General features: G+C 36.3%; 4 protein-coding genes across 19 annotated transcripts; 1 reads left to right on the top strand and 3 right to left on the bottom strand.

The window, feature by feature from the left end:
• Positions 1–2658: 2658 nt before the first annotated feature.
• LOC140013527 (uncharacterized) lies at positions 2659–3099 on the bottom strand. Its single transcript, XM_072062836.1, has one exon. It carries the CDS (start codon positions 3097–3099, stop codon positions 2659–2661), a length of 441 nt encoding a protein of 146 aa, XP_071918937.1.
• A 3972-nt stretch (positions 3100–7071) lies between these two features.
• On the bottom strand, positions 7072–7512 carry LOC140013526 (uncharacterized). Its single transcript, XM_072062835.1, has one exon. It carries the CDS (start codon positions 7510–7512, stop codon positions 7072–7074), a length of 441 nt encoding a protein of 146 aa, XP_071918936.1.
• A 3975-nt stretch (positions 7513–11487) lies between these two features.
• LOC140013525 (uncharacterized) lies at positions 11488–11928 on the bottom strand. The gene has a single exon (XM_072062834.1). It carries the CDS (start codon positions 11926–11928, stop codon positions 11488–11490), a length of 441 nt encoding a protein of 146 aa, XP_071918935.1.
• Positions 11929–14003: 2075 nt separating this feature from the next.
• On the top strand, positions 14004–19798 carry LOC113704216 (uncharacterized). 16 transcript variants are annotated; one of them, XR_011820538.1, is made up of 7 exons: positions 14012–14217; positions 14824–15259; positions 15416–15718; positions 17083–18629; positions 18751–18808; positions 18919–18956; positions 19272–19798. XR_011820538.1 is itself a non-coding variant. In XM_072063500.1 (5 exons), exons 2-4 carry the CDS (start codon positions 14861–14863, stop codon positions 17209–17211), a joined length of 831 nt encoding a protein of 276 aa, XP_071919601.1. In that variant the 5' UTR covers positions 14012–14217; positions 14824–14860; the 3' UTR covers positions 17212–17218; positions 18421–19798. The 16 variants fall into 16 exon arrangements, 4 of the variants coding, with proteins under 4 accessions (XP_071919598.1, XP_071919601.1, XP_071919600.1 ...); XR_011820537.1 differs by having other exon boundaries at positions 17083–17218; positions 18421–18522; positions 18622–19798; XR_011820531.1 differs by having other exon boundaries at positions 17083–17218; positions 17713–17773; positions 18421–19798.
• The last annotated feature ends 2488 nt before the right edge of the window (positions 19799–22286 follow it).

Here is a 22286-nt window from a genome sequence, read left to right as displayed (position 1 = left end):
GTAACATAAAGACTGATTTCCCTTTTTTTTTTTAATTTTGGGCAAGAAAAGAGATTTTTTTTTTTTTTTATAAAGAGAGATTACAAACCATGATAGAGGAAAAAGAATGGTTTGAGAGTTAAACCACGGATTTCAAATTTACCTTACTATTATGTCTATCAGCAGCAAAATTAGGGATCAAAATGATACATATTCAAATTGAAAAGTTCAGAAGAAGGGGAAGAATCGTACAAATGTCTCGTAGTATTATTGGCAGAAGCAGAACATTAAAAAAAAAAAAAAACCCTTTATTGGTCAAAATTTCGGGTCAAGGAGTATGACCATGTAAACCTCAGGTCTTGATTGTGAAAATCAGTTATACTGAAATGTATGCAAGAATTGCACTAACTTGTTATGTGGAAATTTCAATACCATCTTTTCCCAACCTCATTGATAGAAAAGGCAATGGCCTTTTCGCAACCTTCTTTTGGCTGAAAGTTTCTCGCTGACTGGTCAAGGGATCGATCCCCTGGCCAGTCAGTTGGGGTGGGAGGCAACTTTTGGCAATAATGAAAGTCAAAGAAACCAATATTTGCTTTCCCTACATATTAACCAAAAAGGGTTGTCCACGTCTCATGTTGCAAATTAATCAACAATTTCACCAGGCAGCCTTGGCAATTGCCAAAGCCAGGATGAGAATTCAACCAAGTATATCCACACAAATCACCTGCCTACTCGTGAGATATCCCATTTTTAGCAGTGCTGAATAGTCTAATTCAGTAGGCATCATTCCTGATTGCTAGAAGACTTGATCTATGCCTGCATGGGTTTCTTGTATGTTCATCCCCCTTTTTAAGTTTCAACCAAAATATCAAACTGGGGGATTATCCTTTTTGCATGTGAAATCTGCCTAGGCTTCATGCAATTCAAGAAATAAGACACAATATAAAGAATTGCACGAAATTTCATCTGACAACAGGTATCCAACAGCCTTGTCGATCATGTCAGCTAAAGATAGGTGCATTTTAGAAGCTTTCCAACACTTCAGTCTTTGTACAGGGTCCAGAAAGAACAGCCTCGGAAGCCCTTGATGATGCATCACTAGCTCCAATTGTAATATAAATTTTATGTAAACTACAAGACAATAAGCTTTCATGAAGCCAGGAGAAGCTGATGAGGGCTAAGACAAGCATAAAAATTTCTCCGACATAGAGCTATACTTTAAAGAATTAATTGTTGGCTCAATTGCTATAAACCTGCCCAAAACACAGACAAGTTAATGACTGTTATCAGCATGCACTCCACCAACAATCTTTTGCATCACAGTCTTACAGTCATTTATCAACCTTTTGTCTCCACCCTCCATCCTCAAGGCATGTGTGAAAATGAAACCTTTCTTTCACAAAGAAAAGTGTAGAGTCAGCTCGGATCTCAAGCCAACGCACTTGAAAAACACTTTCCTTCTTCCCCTGCACCACAAAGTGACCAAGTTCCTTTTCTTCAACCTAGACACAAAACAAAGATGTTTACTCAGTTCCAAAAATAAAATTAAAAAAAAAGAGCTAAAAAAATGTATATGTGCTTTCTCTACGTAAGAAAGTAATCATCTTTACATGTTACCTAAATGGCTATACATAATGAATCTGAAACCTAAATTCTCAAAGTGCAAATAAAATCTAGAAAAAGTGAATCAGCTGACAGCAGAGTCGAAATTTCAGCTTATAGACATGCAAAAATTATAGTATGCACCACAACAGCCAGGCTAACATATGGCTCCAAGTCTGCTGACAATTTTATAAATCTCAAAGACATTTTGAGTTCTCCAGATCAAATAATTGCTCCTAGTTCTATTCACCACAATCTCAATTTTCTGATACACTCAATTCCATAAATCTCAAAGACTTCTGAATTCCTCTTGCTTAGAAAATTACTCCTAGTACTATTTACCAAAATCTCAAATTTCAGATATGGATTTACAGTCTTTCCAGTTTGGCATAACTGTCACCTCAATAGATTATCTATTACACATACATTTTCACTAGTTAATATTCATGTCTTCTTCTTTCCCCTCTTTCCACTGCATATTTGCTAGCATAGTCAATCATATAGCTTCTTCGCAAGATTACAGCTAAATCCTCTGCAGAAGGCATTCTATTTGTCGCTCATCTGAGGCTACCAGCCCCACAAATATAATGAATTATGACGGAAAAAAAGGGAAAATTGCTGGAAAGGGCACGCCATTTAAGATATATATTGAAGAGGGCATAATTTTTATCTATTTTACATTATGTACAGAACTGGGTACATTTTCATACATGAATGGTACCTTTCTTTATTAAAAATTTCTGATTATTTTCCCTAAAATATCTATAACATAACAACTAATCTGTAATTACCAAACAGAATTTAGACAATAAAAGTTTTAAACTAGAAACTATTCTGAACCCAACCAGTTAATCAACCACAAAAACCAAAAAGAGCTTTAAATCCCAAGAAAATCCAAAAATCTGGTTTCCAACTGTAGCAAAAGACATGTCCATAATCAATATACAGAAGCAAAAGAATCCCAATTAGCCAATCCAATTAAGCCATCAGATCAATACTTATGAAAACATAGGGGAAAAAAAGGAAAGCAAAAGATTTGACAAAAAATTCTAAAAAATGGGGCAAAAATTAACCTCAAAATTGGATATTTCCACCATCAGAAGATTTGGGATAGCCATTATACTCCAACTTCACATTCAAGGTGGCACAAATAGCCCGAAACTTCAACCTCAAAGAGTCCATAACATCGCTAACCGACTCATCTTCCGGGTTGGAAATCGGGTACTTGTTCAGCAACTCTTCCATTTGTTTGATGCTTCTCACGACCCGAGACGAAAAGCAATTCGAATCGACCCGAATAGCGGAGTTCCATACATCAATACAACCCCTGTAAAAGCCCAACTCTTCGCCGACTTCGAACCCGGTTTTTAAGCCCACTTGCCGGCCCTCCTCCTCGCCAGAGACTAAATCGTCGGCGTAGCCCTCGTTATAGCCTTCTTTGAGGTGGGTTTCTTCTAGATTCAGTGAGGAGTCGAAGATGTCTTCTCTTGAGTTGGGTTCACTCGAGGCCGCCATAACCACTGTCGGGAGAATCGAGCTCAAGGCGGATTTTCATGGATTAATTGGAAAGGCAAGACACGACGACGTTTTACAAGGGTTGGGCTTTTACAAGGGTTGTATTGATGTGTGGAACTCTGCTATTCAGGTCGATTCAAATTGCTTTTCGTCTCGGGTCGTAAGAAGCATCAAACAAATGGAAGAGTTGCTGAGCAAGTACCCAATATCGGAGCCGGACGATGAGTCCGTTGGGGATGTTATGGATTCTTTGAGGTTGAAGTTTCGGGCTATTTGTGCCACGTTGAATGTGAAGTTGGAGTATAATGGCTATCCCAAATCTTCTGATGGAGAAAATATCCAATTTTGAGGTTAATTTTTGCCTTTTTTTACATAGTTCTTTATGTAAATTCTTTTTTTTTCCCTATTTTTTCTGAGTGTTGATCTGAGGCTTGATTGAATTGGCTAATTGGGACTCTTATGCTTCTGTATATTTACCCTTCAAGACTACATTTAGTTAGTAGGGCCTAACTCCAGAGTTTATGCTGCACATGCTGCTAATTTACGCTGCAAATGGCAGACGCCAGCCCCGGCCATGTCTATCATTGTCACAATAAATTAACCAGGGCCATATTTCTGGCAACAGTTATATTGGGGACCCCTAAGATTTAAGTGTATATGATGAATTAACTGACCTTCTAGGTGCATCACAAATAGCTTGCCCGTTCCTGAGGCTGCTAGGGTTGATTGACAAGGACTAGCCAAGGGGAATGGCATCACAGGTAGCGCAGTTGAAGAAGAAAATGCCATGCATTCTCATTCCAACACCGGCTGGCCTCATTGGCATAAATTGGGAGGGGGAATTGGGGCACCTGCACCCCCTGATATCCAGCTTGTAATGCATAAGGATTTTGAAGCACGGCAGCTGCTCCGGTGGACATCATCTCATTTCCTCATACACAACCCTTTAACCCATGCATGCTTTATGTGTTAAATCCTACATGGTGCAATTAACTCGGTGGCATAGAAAGATGTCATTACACGTAGTTAAAACTCAGGCACAGCCATGTCCGCGCAACACATTAGATAGATTGGATAGTGCCAAGTTTTTGCCAATAATCAAGAAATTAGAATTTCACAGAGATATTTTAGAATTTCTATAGTTATTTTCTTTTTATTATTTTTTTGCCTATTTTCTTAGAGCAGGATAAAAGTTGAATTACCCTTTTGGCAGTACTTTGGGAAGCCACTAGTTTTACTTTACATTCATGTATCCCTTTTTGAATTTTCTATGATCATTATTTTTGTTTTCTCGAGTAGTACACATTTTCTATATGTAACATAAAGACTGATTTCCCTTTTTTTTTTTAATTTTGGGCAAGAAAAGAGATTTTTTTTTTTTTTTATAAAGAGAGATTACAAACCATGATAGAGGAAAAAGAATGGTTTGAGAGTTAAACCACGGATTTCAAATTTACCTTACTATTATGTCTATCAGCAGCAAAATTAGGGATCAAAATGATACATATTCAAATTGAAAAGTTCAGAAGAAGGGGAAGAATCGTACAAATGTCTCGTAGTATTATTGGCAGAAGCAGAACATTAAAAAAAAAAAAAACCCTTTATTGGTCAAAATTTCGGGTCAAGGAGTATGACCATGTAAACCTCAGGTCTTGATTGTGAAAATCAGTTATACTGAAATGTATGCAAGAATTGCACTAACTTGTTATGTGGAAATTTCAATACCATCTTTTCCCAACCTCATTGATAGAAAAGGCAATGGCCTTTTCGCAACCTTCTTTTGGCTGAAAGTTTCTCGCTGACTGGTCAAGGGATCGATCCCCTGGCCAGTCAGTTGGGGTGGGAGGCAACTTTTGGCAATAATGAAAGTCAAAGAAACCAATATTTGCTTTCCCTACATATTAACCAAAAAGGGTTGTCCACGTCTCATGTTGCAAATTAATCAACAATTTCACCAGGCAGCCTTGGCAATTGCCAAAGCCAGGATGAGAATTCAACCAAGTATATCCACACAAATCACCTGCCTACTCGTGAGATATCCCATTTTTAGCAGTGCTGAATAGTCTAATTCAGTAGGCATCATTCCTGATTGCTAGAAGACTTGATCTATGCCTGCATGGGTTTCTTGTATGTTCATCCCCCTTTTTAAGTTTCAACCAAAATATCAAACTGGGGGATTATCCTTTTTGCATGTGAAATCTTCCTAGGCTTCATGCAATTCAAGAAATAAGACACAATATAAAGAATTGCACGAAATTTCATCTGACAACAGGTATCCAACAGCCTTGTCGATCATGTCAGCTAAAGATAGGTGCATTTTAGAAGCTTTCCAACACTTCAGTCTTTGTACAGGGTCCAGAAAGAACAGCCTCGGAAGCCCTTGATGATGCATCACTAGCTCCAATTGTAATATAAATTTTATGTAAACTACAAGACAATAAGCTTTCATGAAGCCAGGAGAAGCTGATGAGGGCTAAGACAAGCATAAAAATTTCTCCGACATAGAGCTATACTTTAAAGAATTAATTGTTGGCTCAATTGCTATAAACCTGCCCAAAACACAGACAAGTTAATGACTGTTATCAGCATGCACTCCACCAACAATCTTTTGCATCACAGTCTTACAGTCATTTATCAACCTTTTGTCTCCACCCTCCATCCTCAAGGCATGTGTGAAAATGAAACCTTTCTTTCACAAAGAAAAGTGTAGAGTCAGCTCGGATCTCAAGCCAACGCACTTGAAAAACACTTTCCTTCTTCCCCTGCACCACAAAGTGACCAAGTTCCTTTTCTTCAACCTAGACACAAAACAAAGATGTTTACTCAGTTCCAAAAATAAAATTAAAAAAAAAGAGCTAAAAAAAGGTATATGTGCTTTCTCTACGTAAGAAAGTAATCATCTTTACATGTTACCTAAATGGCTATACATAATGAATCTGAAACCTAAATTCTCAAAGTGCAAATAAAATCTAGAAAAAGTGAATCAGCTGACAGCAGAGTCGAAATTTCAGCTTATAGACATGCAAAAATTATAGTATGCACCACAACAGCCAGGCTAACATATGGCTCCAAGTCTGCTGACAATTTTATAAATCTCAAAGACATTTTGAGTTCTCCAGATCAAATAATTGCTCCTAGTTCTATTCACCACAATCTCAATTTTCTGATACACTCAATTCCATAAATCTCAAAGACTTCTGAATTCCTCTTGCTTAGAAAATTACTCCTAGTACTATTTACCAAAATCTCAAATTTCAGATATGGATTTACAGTCTTTCCAGTTTGGCATAACTGTCACCTCAATAGATTATCTATTACACATACATTTTCACTAGTTAATATTCATGTCTTCTTCTTTCCCCTCTTTCCACTGCATATTTGCTAGCATAGTCAATCATATAGCTTCTTCGCAAGATTACAGCTAAATCCTCTGCAGAAGGCATTCTATTTGTCGCTCATCTGAGGCTACCAGCCCCACAAATATAATGAATTATGACGGAAAAAAAGGGAAAATTGCTGGAAAGGGCACGCCATTTAAGATATATATTGAAGAGGGCATAATTTTTATCTATTTTACATTATGTACAGAACTGGGTACATTTTCATACATGAATGGTACCTTTCTTTATTAAAAATTTCTGATTATTTTCCCTAAAATATCTATAACATAACAACTAATCTGTAATTACCAAACAGAATTTAGACAATAAAAGTTTTAAACTAGAAACTATTCTGAACCCAACCAGTTAATCAACCACAAAAACCAAAAAGAGCTTTAAATCCCAAGAAAATCCAAAAATCTGGTTTCCAACTGTAGCAAAAGACATGTCCATAATCAATATACAGAAGCAAAAGAATCCCAATTAGCCAATCCAATTAAGCCATCAGATCAATACTTATGAAAACATAGGGGAAAAAAAGGAAAGCAAAAGATTTGACAAAAAATTCTAAAAAATGGGGCAAAAATTAACCTCAAAATTGGATATTTCCACCATCAGAAGATTTGGGATAGCCATTATACTCCAACTTCACATTCAAGGTGGCACAAATAGCCCGAAACTTCAACCTCAAAGAGTCCATAACATCGCTAACCGACTCATCTTCCGGGTTGGAAATCGGGTACTTGTTCAGCAACTCTTCCATTTGTTTGATGCTTCTCACGACCCGAGACGAAAAGCAATTCGAATCGACCCGAATAGCGGAGTTCCATACATCAATACAACCCCTGTAAAAGCCCAACTCTTCGCCGACTTCGAACCCGGTTTTTAAGCCCACTTGCCGGCCCTCCTCCTCGCCAGAGACTAAATCGTCGGCGTAGCCCTCGTTATAGCCTTCTTTGAGGTGGGTTTCTTCTAGATTCAGTGAGGAGTCGAAGATGTCTTCTCTTGAGTTGGGTTCACTCGAGGCCGCCATAACCACTGTCGGGAGAATCGAGCTCAAGGCGGATTTTCATGGATTAATTGGAAAGGCAAGACACGACGACGTTTTACAAGGGTTGGGCTTTTACAAGGGTTGTATTGATGTGTGGAACTCTGCTATTCAGGTCGATTCAAATTGCTTTTCGTCTCGGGTCGTAAGAAGCATCAAACAAATGGAAGAGTTGCTGAGCAAGTACCCAATATCGGAGCCGGACGATGAGTCCGTTGGGGATGTTATGGATTCTTTGAGGTTGAAGTTTCGGGCTATTTGTGCCACGTTGAATGTGAAGTTGGAGTATAATGGCTATCCCAAATCTTCTGATGGAGAAAATATCCAATTTTGAGGTTAATTTTTGCCTTTTTTTACATAGTTCTTTATGTAAATTCTTTTTTTTTCCCTATTTTTTCTGAGTGTTGATCTGAGGCTTGATTGAATTGGCTAATTGGGACTCTTATGCTTCTGTATATTTACCCTTCAAGACTACATTTAGTTAGTAGGGTCTAACTCCAGAGTTTATGCTGCACATGCTGCTAATTTACGCTGCAAATGGCAGACGCCAGCCCCGGCCATGTCTATCATTGTCACAATAAATTAACCAGGGCCATATTTCTGGCAACAGTTATATTGGGGACCCCTAAGATTTAAGTGTATATGATGAATTAACTGACCTTCTAGGTGCATCACAAATAGCTTGCCCGTTCCTGAGGCTGCTAGGGTTGATTGACAAGGACTAGCCAAGGGGAATGGCATCACAGGTAGCGCAGTTGAAGAAGAAAATGCCATGCATTCTCATTCCAACACCGGCTGGCCTCATTGGCATAAATTGGGAGGGGGAATTGGGGCACCTGCACCCCCTGATATCCAGCTTGTAATGCATAAGGATTTTGAAGCACGGCAGCTGCTCCGGTGGACATCATCTCATTTCCTCATACACAACCCTTTAACCCATGCATGCTTTATGTGTTAAATCCTACATGGTGCAATTAACTCGGTGGCATAGAAAGATGTCATTACACGTAGTTAAAACTCAGGCACAGCCATGTCCGCGCAACACATTAGATAGATTGGATAGTGCCAAGTTTTTGCCAATAATCAAGAAATTAGAATTTCACAGAGATATTTTAGAATTTCTATAGTTATTTTCTTTTTATTATTTTTTTGCCTATTTTCTTAGAGCAGGATAAAAGTTGAATTACCCTTTTGGCAGTACTTTGGGAAGCCACTAGTTTTACTTTACATTCATGTATCCCTTTTTGAATTTTCTATGATCATTATTTTTGTTTTCTCGAGTAGTACACATTTTCTATATGTAACATAAAGACTGATTTCCCTTTTTTTTTTTTAATTTTGGGCAAGAAAAGAGATTTTTTTTTTTTTTATAAAGAGAGATTACAAACCATGATAGAGGAAAAAGAATGGTTTGAGAGTTAAACCACGGATTTCAAATTTACCTTACTATTATGTCTATCAGCAGCAAAATTAGGGATCAAAATGATACATATTCAAATTGAAAAGTTCAGAAGAAGGGGAAGAATCGTACAAATGTCTCGTAGTATTATTGGCAGAAGCAGAACATTAAAAAAAAAAAAACCCTTTATTGGTCAAAATTTCGGGTCAAGGAGTATGACCATGTAAACCTCAGGTCTTGATTGTGAAAATCAGTTATACTGAAATGTATGCAAGAATTGCACTAACTTGTTATGTGGAAATTTCAATACCATCTTTTCCCAACCTCATTGATAGAAAAGGCAATGGCCTTTTCGCAACCTTCTTTTGGCTGAAAGTTTCTCGCTGACTGGTCAAGGGATCGATCCCCTGGCCAGTCAGTTGGGGTGGGAGGCAACTTTTGGCAATAATGAAAGTCAAAGAAACCAATATTTGCTTTCCCTACATATTAACCAAAAAGGGTTGTCCACGTCTCATGTTGCAAATTAATCAACAATTTCACCAGGCAGCCTTGGCAATTGCCAAAGCCAGGATGAGAATTCAACCAAGTATATCCACACAAATCACCTGCCTACTCGTGAGATATCCCATTTTTAGCAGTGCTGAATAGTCTAATTCAGTAGGCATCATTCCTGATTGCTAGAAGACTTGATCTATGCCTGCATGGGTTTCTTGTATGTTCATCCCCCTTTTTAAGTTTCAACCAAAATATCAAACTGGGGGATTATCCTTTTTGCATGTGAAATCTTCCTAGGCTTCATGCAATTCAAGAAATAAGACACAATATAAAGAATTGCACGAAATTTCATCTGACAACAGGTATCCAACAGCCTTGTCGATCATGTCAGCTAAAGATAGGTGCATTTTAGAAGCTTTCCAACACTTCAGTCTTTGTACAGGGTCCAGAAAGAACAGCCTCGGAAGCCCTTGATGATGCATCACTAGCTCCAATTGTAATATAAATTTTATGTAAACTACAAGACAATAAGCTTTCATGAAGCCAGGAGAAGCTGATGAGGGCTAAGACAAGCATAAAAATTTCTCCGACATAGAGCTATACTTTAAAGAATTAATTGTTGGCTCAATTGCTATAAACCTGCCCAAAACACAGACAAGTTAATGACTGTTATCAGCATGCACTCCACCAACAATCTTTTGCATCACAGTCTTACAGTCATTTATCAACCTTTTGTCTCCACCCTCCATCCTCAAGGCATGTGTGAAAATGAAACCTTTCTTTCACAAAGAAAAGTGTAGAGTCAGCTCGGATCTCAAGCCAACGCACTTGAAAAACACTTTCCTTCTTCCCCTGCACCACAAAGTGACCAAGTTCCTTTTCTTCAACCTAGACACAAAACAAAGATGTTTACTCAGTTCCAAAAATAAAATTAAAAAAAAAAGAGCTAAAAAAAGGTATATGTGCTTTCTCTACGTAAGAAAGTAATCATCTTTACATGTTACCTAAATGGCTATACATAATGAATCTGAAACCTAAATTCTCAAAGTGCAAATAAAATCTAGAAAAAGTGAATCAGCTGACAGCAGAGTCGAAATTTCAGCTTATAGACATGCAAAAATTATAGTATGCACCACAACAGCCAGGCTAACATATGGCTCCAAGTCTGCTGACAATTTTATAAATCTCAAAGACATTTTGAGTTCTCCAGATCAAATAATTGCTCCTAGTTCTATTCACCACAATCTCAATTTTCTGATACACTCAATTCCATAAATCTCAAAGACTTCTGAATTCCTCTTGCTTAGAAAATTACTCCTAGTACTATTTACCAAAATCTCAAATTTCAGATATGGATTTACAGTCTTTCCAGTTTGGCATAACTGTCACCTCAATAGATTATCTATTACACATACATTTTCACTAGTTAATATTCATGTCTTCTTCTTTCCCCTCTTTCCACTACATATTTGCTAGCATAGTCAATCATATAGCTTCTTCGCAAGATTACAGCTAAATCCTCTGCAGAAGGCATTCTATTTGTCGCTCATCTGAGGCTACCAGCCCCACAAATATAATGAATTATGACGGAAAAAAAGGGAAAATTGCTGGAAAGGGCACGCCATTTAAGATATATATTGAAGAGGGCATAATTTTTATCTATTTAATTACATTATGTACAGAACTGGGTACATTTTCATACATGAATGGTACCTTTCTTTATTAAAAATTTCTGATTATTTTCCCTAAAATATCTATAACATAACAACTAATCTGTAATTACCAAACAGAATTTAGACAATAAAAGTTTTAAACTAGAAACTATTCTGAACCCAACCAGTTAATCAACCACAAAAACCAAAAAGAGCTTTAAATCCCAAGAAAATCCAAAAATCTGGTTTCCAACTGTAGCAAAAGACATGTCCATAATCAATGTACAGAAGCAAAAGAATCCCAATTAGCCAATCCAATTAAGCCATCAGATCAATACTTATGAAAACATAGGGGAAAAAAAGGAAAGCAAAAGATTTGACAAAAAATTCTAAAAAATGGGGCAAAAATTAACCTCAAAATTGGATATTTCCACCATCAGAAGATTTGGGATAGCCATTATACTCCAACTTCACATTCAAGATGGCACAAATAGCCCGAAACTTCAACCTCAAAGAGTCCATAACATCGCTAACCGACTCATCTTCCGGGTTGGAAATCGGGTACTTGTTCAGCAACTCTTCCATTTGTTTGATGCTTCTCACGACCCGAGACGAAAAGCAATTCGAATCGACCCGAATAGCGGAGTTCCATACATCAATACAACCCCTGTAAAAGCCCAACTCTTCGCCGACTTCGAACCCGGTTTTTAAGCCCACTTGCCGGCCCTCCTCCTCGCCGGAGACTAAACCGTCGGCGTAGCCCTCGTTGTAGCCTTCTTTGAGGTGGGTTTCTTCTAGATTCAGTGAGGAGTCGAAGATGTCTTCTCTTGAGTTGGGTTCACTTGAGGCCGCCATAACCACTGTCGGGAGAATCGAGCTCAAGGCGGATTTTCATGGATTAATTGGAAAGGCAAGACACGACGACGTTTTCCTCTGATACTCTTAGGCCGGTATAGAATACGGAACCTTCTAGTATTATTCAAATTTTGGGATTTTTTTTTTCACCAAAGTGGTGCTCAATATTTCGACCAAAATAAATTTAGTCCCCAAAGTATTTAATTTTAATTAAATTAGCCATAGTGTTTTGATCTAAACAAATGCAATTTTTAAAGTAATTTTCATTGACCGAATTGGTCCATAATGTTTTATTAAATCTCAGAAATATATTAATATGAAATAAAAATAAACAAAATTTTATAAAAATTATAAAAAATATCAAAAAATTAAAAAATTCTAGAAATAAGCATAAGGCTGTCTCTTTGACTAAATGAAGACAATTGGAAGATTTGCAAACTTTATAATTTGTACGTAAAAGTATATAAAAGTTTATATACAAAATATAAATCTTAATATACATTTTTATCAAGAAAAAAAACATGTAAAATAAATATACAGGGCACATGCACATCATATGCTTTATTCTGTTACTAAATACATTTTGATGGCATGTGAGACGGGTGGGAAGCAAGGGGTCGGTGGTTGACATAATTAATGATTCTACAGAAGATGATGTCTTCCTGTCACCAATTGACTGGATGGTGTTGGTTTGTGGGTTCTCTTTAAATTAGTCTCTGACTCAATTTGACGATGACTTGCTGAGCATTCTAATCTAATTGTGTGTGTGTGTGTTTCTTCTGTCTATGAAAAAAACAGAAGATGATGTCTTAATTGGCACAGTTGTAATAGACATTAGACAACTAAGATTAGATTTTGATGAATGCTATTTTTCTTTTATTAGGAAAAAAAATTATGTTAGCAATCAATAAACAAAATCCATCGTAAACTTGTACAACGGATTTTGTTTATTGGTTGCTAACATAATTGGTTTGCAACAGAGTACAAACGTGACAATAAACTATTGCATCGCATGTTTCTTAAGCAAGAATAAACTATTGACAATGACAATACCAATTAAAATGAAGTTTTCAGTCGTTCCTCGTTAGTTTAACTGAATTAAAGGAGTCCAGTATTAAGGGAAGACACTTAGAGTCTTTGCCGTGTCAAGTTTATAGTGCTATTAAACGAACCAAGCTATTCGTTAGTTTCCCTCGTTTAGGTTCATTCGTATTTGATAACAGTTCGTTCGAAATTTTATATGAATCGAGTTTAAACAAATATTTTGCCTCAATAAGTAATCGAACGAACACAAATTCATTTGCAAATTTAAATGATTGTTTGTGAACATGGGTCTAATTAGTGCTTTAGTTGTTAATGAGGATGATTTATATGACACATTTTTATTTTATGTGGCATGGCAAGATTGGATTAGTGAATTTTAGATTGTTGTTGTTTCTTAATAGTTAATACTATAGACAAGCAGATTGTATTAATTTTTTTGTAAGAAAGACTTTGTATTCGAACATCTCGAGCTCGTTTGTGAACAATTCGTTTATGTTAAACGAGTCAAACTCAAACTCGAACTAGGATTTTACTTAACGAATTGAACATGAACATAGATTTAAAACTCGAATATTGACGAATGAACATGAACTTTATTCGATCAACTAAATGAATAGAGTTCAAACATGAGATACTCAATTCGACTCGACCTATTTACAGCTCTAGTTGAGAGTGTAAAGGGTATAGGGAGAAATAAGATAAAAAAATAACTAAAAAAAATGAGAGCCAATGGGAGATTTGATATTTATGCACTAAAACAACACCTTAATTATTATTAGTAAAAGTTGGCTCACTAATAATACAGGTAGGATCGTGCTTATGGTATGTGCATATTTTTCCACTTATAATTGTAGTTAATTATTTGGTTCTTGGGTGCTTAATGCTATAAAGTTAAGGATAAGACCACAAAAATCTCGAGAAGCGACGGATAAGGTGTCTGCACGCTCCTCTATCGCGCGTGGAATAATTATCATACTTACCCGACCAACACGAATCTGGTGGCTTGCGCGTGGAGTTCTTTATACCTAACTTATTTTTTTCCCAAAATACCCTCCATCATAAATATTTCATATTTTCTTTTATTATTTTCCCCAAATTAATTTCCCCACGCTCAAGCAAACCCTAGACCACAGAAATTGCCGATTCAAAAAGTCATCGTTTTTCGTGAATCAGAGGATCAAATCAACAAATAGACTATCGGCATGGTCAAATTATTGCATTAATTTCAAGCAATTCGAAGAAAAGGTCAGTAGATTTGTCCAACAAAAGGTTTCCCATTCGGGTTTCAAAACCCTAGTTTTTAAATTTTTCTGCTATTTTTCAATATGTTAGTGTTTTGAAGCTTTGCACATTTTACTGAGATTTTGGGGTTGGTTAATAAGTTTATTTTCTGAAATTTACAAATCTCATACTTTTTTTACTGGGGTTTTTTTTTTTTTTAAATTTATTTCTCAATAAGCTTATTGTGAGTATCGATCAAGGCGATTTTACTAGGTATATATTGCGTTTTTTTTTTATTTCAAATGATCGAGTTTGTTGAATTTTTTTTTTTTTTTTTGTTTTTGCCTTTTTTACATCAATTTCTGTTGATGTTATTTTTGCACCTTTCTAGTGTTAGATTAGTTTATCAATTGATTGTTTGAAACTTTGTAGCATCCTCCTTTGTGGGTTTACATTTTCATTGTGATAAATTGGATGAAACCTCTTTCAAAGTAAATAAAGCCATCCATAAGCCCCTGATCTTTATCTGTGACGTTGCAATGGTGTCTGGCTTCCCCGTCTTTAGTTTGAGTTGATTCTCGTGTTTGCTTATGCTGATTTATTGTTTTCTGTTTTTGTTGTTCTGGACAGGTTTTAACTTGCGTTTGATTAAATTTAGTTGCCCATAATGAGGTTTAAAAGGGGCAGTAAGGTGGAGGTTATGAACAAAAAGGAGGTTCCAATCTCTTGGCGTAGTGCCGAGATACTAAATGGGAATGGTCATACTTATTATGTGAGGTATGAGTACCATCCGGTTATGAACAACAGATCTATGATGGAAAGGGTGTCAAGGAAATTTGTTAGACCCTTTCCTTTGCCTTCACAGGGCATAGAGACTTGGAAAGTTGGAGATACTGTGGAGGTTTTTGAAGATTTCTCATGGAAAATTGCCACCATATTGACAGTTATGCAGGGGGATTACTACACGGTGAGGCTACTTGGAAGCTCCAAGGAATCCAACGTACACAAATTGAATATCCGAGAGCAATGGTTATGGCTAGATGACAAATGGATCCTGATGGGAAAGGTAGGAGCTTTTTTCTTAGTCCACATTCATTTTCCATTTCTCTTTCTATTTGAGCTATGTCTTATGCCTTTGAATCATACACTCTGACATATATTCATTGTGCATGTACATTTTTTTGGTTCATTGCAGTATGTGATCTATGGTTTTGTTTTGCAGAAATCTGGAGCATGTGGAGTAAATCAAGTCAACAAGCAATCAAGTTTGAATTACCATGAGAAAACAAGCTTCCAAGCAGCAAAATTTAATGCAGGGACACACACTGAAGCACAAAAAAATTGTTTAGACATTGAGAAACGAAATGGGTTGCAGGAGTTTCACAAATTATCAAGATCCCTCAAAAGATTGTCCCAGGATAGTTCATGTGTTATTGAATCACTTACCGGGAAGGCTTACAAAATCAGAGCAGTCGAGAAAGATTATAGGAAACAAAAGGTGGCTCCACCCTCATTGGTGGAAAAGGTAGATCTTGTTGCTTCTCCAAAAGAGAATCTGGGTGAAATAAACGTGCGTGCTTCCGTTGACAATAGAATGATTGGATATAATGAACCAAAAAGAGAAAATCTAGATGGTGCTGCTGGATCTTACTTAGCTAGAAGCTTAGAATCTAGGGATTCCGAATCCAGTGATTTTGATAGTGATGCTTCTTCTGTTGGTAGTTGTAGTGTCAATAGCGAGAGACAGAAACGGTTTCCCTATCGTTTGGCACAGATTCCTTTTCAGGTGACAGATAGTGTTTGTAGCGATGCGGAGTCATTTTGTGGTTCGACAGATAAGGAAGAAAGTTGTTCTCTTTCTCTTCCTTTGGAAGAAGAAGTGGCAACAAGTATTCATAACTTGGAGTTGCATGCTTATCGCTGTACTTTAGAGGCGTTGCATGCTTCTGGACCCTTAAGTTGGGACCAGGAGACATTGCTGACAAATCTTCGTATGATGCTCCATATATCAAATGATGAACATTTGATGGAGCTAAGGAACCTACTTTCTGGTAAAACTGGTGCTCATTGTAGATAATAATCAGTCAGCTCATTATTTTGTTTTTAAATAGGACCATTCACAAAACATTGTAAGAATGCTGTGTTACAGTTTGTACTCCCTGTTAAGTTTGTAATTCTCCAATTGTCTATGCAATTGTCTCTTGTAGCTCTGAAATCAAATATGAGATTCTTCTAAAGGAAGGACTGCATGTATTGGATATTGCAAAGAAAATAAGTGCTCGTACTGTCGTTTTCCTTTTGATTTGTTCTGTTCCTTGCCATTGTGCAGTTTCAAAGAATGTAACAAAAATTGCAAATATTGCATAAGTAATCAGATATCTGATGAATTAGTTGCCTCTTACCAATTTTATTATATTTATGTCCATGGTGAAAATCATGCAATTATTTGTGTGAAGAATGCCTAGAATTACTGGCAAGCAAACAGTTCAGCTTAAGTCAAGTTGGTATAATCATGTGTTTGAATTGGAATTAGCCAGCCAAATAATTTTGTTTTCTTGGTTCATGATTGTGCTTCTGTTTTCGTATTTTAAGGTGCAATGGTCCAATATAGTTACTTTCTTTAATTGGATGGCTACATCAATTTGTATATTAACTGTGGAATTGTTGTTACTGCCTTTTCTCCTGTAACCATTTGTGTAGTATTGGAGTTTATTGCTTAATATTTGGCTTGAACTCTAGAGTGGAAGTACACCTATCACCTTTATTATGAGTGATATTTCAGATTTCCTGATATGTTTGTTTGGAGTTTGATTCCTTCCATACTATTTAGCAGTAGCATGTGAAGTTCCTTTTTGAAGACATTATTTATCAGTCCCCTGCATTTTCCAGGGACAAATTTTGGAAGCATGCTTCCCTTGCTTCCCAAGGTTTAAAGATGATGTTGGGGACCTTGGGCTTTGCACCTTTTCCTTGGCATATACAGTGGGACACTGCTTGCATCCACTTTCTTGCAGATAAGATCATGGCAAGTCCATGCTACTGCTGCTCAATTTCTAGAAGTTGTTTGCTCTTTTCAACTTTATTATACCAAGAGAGCTGATTGATGGCTGACATATTTTTCTCCAACAACCATAATGTTGCATTTGCTCATACTGATGCAATATTCTTCTCCACCTGTTGCATCTGCATTTTGTTTTGAATTCTTTTAACACCTTCTATTTTAACGAATCTAATTTCAAGCATGTGTAAATTCTGGAAATTAGCTTCAGTCTGCGTGCTTTTATCCACTAAATCACAATGTAGTTCTCTTGCAAAGCTTGTGAGAATTACGACCACTTTTCTAAACTATCAGTGCAATAGCACGTAACAATATTTCAATGCAGTATAGACTTCCCATAACACCCCCTGATTTTCACTGATTACCATGTCGCTTCTCATATCTTGCTCTCTCTTGAATATTGTGGCCTTTGCTCTTCTTGTTACTCCTAATTGCAGTCACTTTTCCTTTTTCTTGCTTAGTTGTTGAGAAAATCTTCTTCTTTGGGTTGAGCTTGCCAGAAGGAATGATACCTTCCAACAGGTGCCTATTGAGAGGACAACCGTGTAGAAGTTGCTTTGCTTTATTCATTTTTATCTTTATTATTATTATCATAATATTTTGGTTGATAAAAGATTCTTAGGCAAAAGAAAAAAAGTCATCCAATCTGCTAGTTGAGGATGTCGCATATGCTTGGAATCACTTAATACATAGAAATGAGGTGGTCAGTTGTACTGCACTTACCATGGTTGGAAGAATGCACTGTCATTTCTGAGCATATGACTTGATTTTGGATCAAGATTTTTCAAAATTTTCCATGGTACCCCTCTAGATTTCTTGGTGAAAGATAGAATTGTGAAAGTGCTTTAAAAATCATGCAGTCGCTGGTTAAGCTAAACGATTGAAATTTTCCATACGATAAATATTCTAAACTTCCCCTTTTCTACTGTAAATGCTGCTGCTTCCAAGTTGTGGTTGAGAAAATGTATATCGATTGTCCCAGCCATCAATTAAAGCACATCATTGTTTCATCTGCATATACTTTTAGATGATGTGCATGTATCCTTCCTTATTTATTCATTGAAAGAAGGGTAAAGGAAACAGAAAAACCTCGTTTCCTGGTTGTAGATAATTCATTTTAATTTAGATGGGATCTCCAGCTTAGTGGTTATGAATTCTTTCATCTGCAGATGATGTGGGAAAGTTGTTTCAGGTAATGGTAGTCCCATTGGCAAGGGACAGTGATGTGATGTTTGTGACCAAAAGTCACGTCACAAGCCTCCAGCATTGGTGTAAGATTAATTTTTCTCACTATGATCAAACAATACAACATTACTTAACACAGATTGGCTCCATTCACTTCAGTAGCATATCACTTTCCACATTGACAGAGTTACAGGTAGTCCACTAAGTATTCCAGGGCGAAGTTTGCGTCCATTGATTCCTGTTATCTACGGTTTAAACAGATGATGCTGGTTCTAACAGTCTTGCGCCCCTTTTCTCATCATAAAAATGATCAGGTGATATGGCTTCCGTGTCCGACTGATGAGGCAAACTATGACAAGTTTGTTGTTGCTGGTAAATGTATCTGATTTACTTGCGTTTCTCTTGGTCTGCTTGGATTTGTCCAGATTTACACTGCTAATAATAATTGAAATTAACTTTGATAATGCTGTATCTAAATATAGCAGTTCTGATGCTGACTGAACAAGAAATATTGCAACTGGTTAGGCTTTCTTCTTCCTTTTTCTCAATTACTCTGTTCAGTAAACTGTTTCCTTAAATTGGTTTTTATTCTTTTTTAAGTTATACAAGTAACTGCATTATGATTTACATTCCAAAATAAGGTAATGGAACATATCTTTTACATCTAAAAACCATTAAAAGATTATAATTTCTGGAACCAGAAACAAGGGATAAGATTGAATTATATGTTATTATATGTCATTTGTCCTGAGATAAACTTAATCATGTGAATAATGTCAATTTAGAACAAATATTATACCCAAGATTCACACGGCAGTTGTCTTTTTATGTTAAGGGGCTTGCTTGGGTGCGTCTACAAAGATGGCTGATGTGGAGATATGTTGCTATCATGGTTGTGTTGGTGTGCTATTAAGTTTGACAGGAGAGTTTCAAGAAGCGCCGCATTCCTCTGTAGTTCACGAAGAAGACATGAGCGAAACTGTTCAAATAAAAATGCTGGATATTTTTCTGTGGCTCTACAGCTGGAAGCTGGAAGCACAGCGCTCGTACATGAAGAAACACCACAGAAGGAACTAGGTTCAGTTTTGATCATATAGCACATCAAAGGCTGTCTACAATTAGAAAGTGGCCTGCTACAAGTCGAACAAGGGGAAATAACAGTAAAATGAAATAATAAAAAAAACCTCTAGTTAAACTTATTTCTGTACTTAATAAACATAGAGAGACAACCATGCAAGCTGCTTAGTATGTGCAAGGAGTTGAAGTAGTGGAGCCTGAAACTTTTGAAGGTTATGGTCAGATTTATCAGGACAACAATCTTAGCCCATTTGGATTGCTATCTTTTAGGGTTTTGTGGAAAAATATACTGTAGCAATTTAATACATGTGAGATAAAAATGTGATTGAAAAATGTATTTATAAAAAACGTAAAAATTTTTTGAAACAAAATGACTTTCCAAGCAGGGCTGTGCCACCAACGAGACCGGTGGTGACATACTCCTTACCGAAAACTTGATGTAACACATGGAGGAGATGCTGGCAATCAAACATAACTTGCTGCTTGATCCTTATTAACATAGCTGTAGAAAGACTACCATGCTGCATCTAAACTTCAAACATTTTGCTTTAACCATTTTAATGGTCCTATATTATTGGTTGGTAGAGAATCAAAGGGGTTTTACCATCGAATCACGAAATGCTATGATTCTTACATGGAATTTCTTAATTTATTCTGAAGTAATTTAAAGTTTTTTCCAAAAAAAAAAAAAAAACTGATGTATACATAGAGAAAGCCGTGTGCAATGAAAAATGCAAGCACAGCTTGGGGAGGTACATAAGAAATGTATTGAATCAATTCTTTGTAATGAATCGATCTGATCGCAACTTCAAATATGGAATTCAAATTCAAACCCAGCATGAGTTTTTCTATTTGGCTTTGCTCCCCTCAATGAGAATGGATAAGAGGCTCGTGGGATTACTGTCTAATTCACCAATTCATGGGAAGAAATTGAACTTTTGTATTTGAAAAATGGTTCAGTAGGTATTTTTGAAACAAAAGTAGATGCCGGTTGATAAAGGAATCCTTGATCATAATTTCTAGTATTTCCTGAATATCTTGATTTAAGGTCAAAGAATTGCCTACCGCTACCATATAGTATTCATCTCTACCCGGCAAAAAAAAAGCACCAGTCTCAGAAATTTCATAAAATGGCTAAAAATGAAAAAGATTCCATAATCAGCAATCAGATAATTCATGAATCCTTTAGTAAAGTTAACTCTCCAAACTGGACAAATTCTTCACTAACAGAAATAAAAAAGAAGGATATGTTTCATAGAACAAGTACAATCAGAAATCAAATAGTATTTTTACATATGCACGACTTCGGTAGATCGCATCTTTTTTTCCACGCATTTCTCAAAATACTTCAACAGACGATAAATCGATTTTATTTTATATACCTCTTACTTTAAACTTTATCTTTATTAGCGCCGTATATAATGATAGATGAATAACAAATTTTCAATTGAACTTATTCTTTCAATTATTCTTTTTTATTCTGTTCCTTTTTCATAAAAGGGAATTTTAACCATAATCAAACTAACCCATTTTCACTATAAAATCGAAAATTTTTCATCATAGAACAATTAGTCGATCAAGTAAGAGGATAGCAAGTTACAAATTCTGTCTAGGTAGGATATGTATTTCTATTACTATAAAATTCATAAATATTCATATATGTAGTAGTTAATGGTGGGATTACCATTATCCTTTTTTTGAGTGAAGAATCTTGTATTTGTTCCTAAGAAAAGGAACTTGTCCATTTTTCGGGATCTCAAAGGTTCGTTATACTTATGGTAGTATAAATCCAATTCAGAAATTATATGTTTCACAATTTATCTGCTGCACACTATGACACCGACAGAAATTACGTGGTCTTCCTGTGTCAAAACTAATAGAACAAGTAGTAAGAATTTGTAGATTTAGATGTACTCGTGTGATGTAATTTACCATTTTAGTGTTTGTGTGAATTTACCATTTTAGTGTTTGTGCAGTAATGCACTCCCTTCCTCCCAATGTAGGGTTTGGAAAAATGTTTGTTCTTATATTTATTCTCTCTTCCTTTTTTTTTTTTTTTTGCCAGCAACGATACATTATATTACTTACTCTATTCTATTCTAGAGAGAGGAAAAGCCTAAGAAAGCTTGTGTTAGGGACTAGTAGATATACAGACCTAACTAGACTAAGGAAGTGCTATGACACTACCTTTAGATTTTTTTCTCACCTACAGCCCAAGGAGGGACTTAAGTCCCTCTGGTGGGAAAGCAAACAGATTTTTAATGTGCCATCTGTTTCTTCATTCGTAGTTGGAAGAGCACAAATGCAGCTCGACTTTTGAAAATTTTGTCTTCAGATTGGCTTTGAATATTTTTGAAGCTCGGAGTTATTTTGAATACAATGTGCACTCAAGTCGAGAATATTTTCAATGGTTTTAACGTGCACTCAAGTACAAATGAAGCTTCAACATTTTGTCAACAATCTTCTGAATCAAAGGTTTTTGCAGCATGATGGCTTTGGTTCCTTTTCAGCTACCATAGAAATTGCTCACATCGAAACAATTCCGGAATCAACTACTTGTAGACACCAAAATAATCCACATCAGCAAGAGCAAAAGGAATTCCGACACAAATTACGACCAACGTGAACAATACCCAAAAAATTACATCCCTTGAGCTGCTGGCATTGACTGGTTTCATGCTATCCCCTCCTAAATTTCTAAAATACTAGTCATTGCTGCTCCATACAACTTGCACTTTATCAATTCTGCGTGTAGTGATACTAACGAGCATCA

This window comes from Coffea arabica, chromosome 8c, assembly GCF_036785885.1.
Source record: "Coffea arabica cultivar ET-39 chromosome 8c, Coffea Arabica ET-39 HiFi, whole genome shotgun sequence".
NCBI classification, from domain to species: Eukaryota; Viridiplantae; Streptophyta; class Magnoliopsida; order Gentianales; family Rubiaceae; genus Coffea; species Coffea arabica.
The sequence above is the reverse complement of the archived record's forward strand: the minus strand, read 5'-3'. Positions and strand labels throughout refer to the sequence as shown.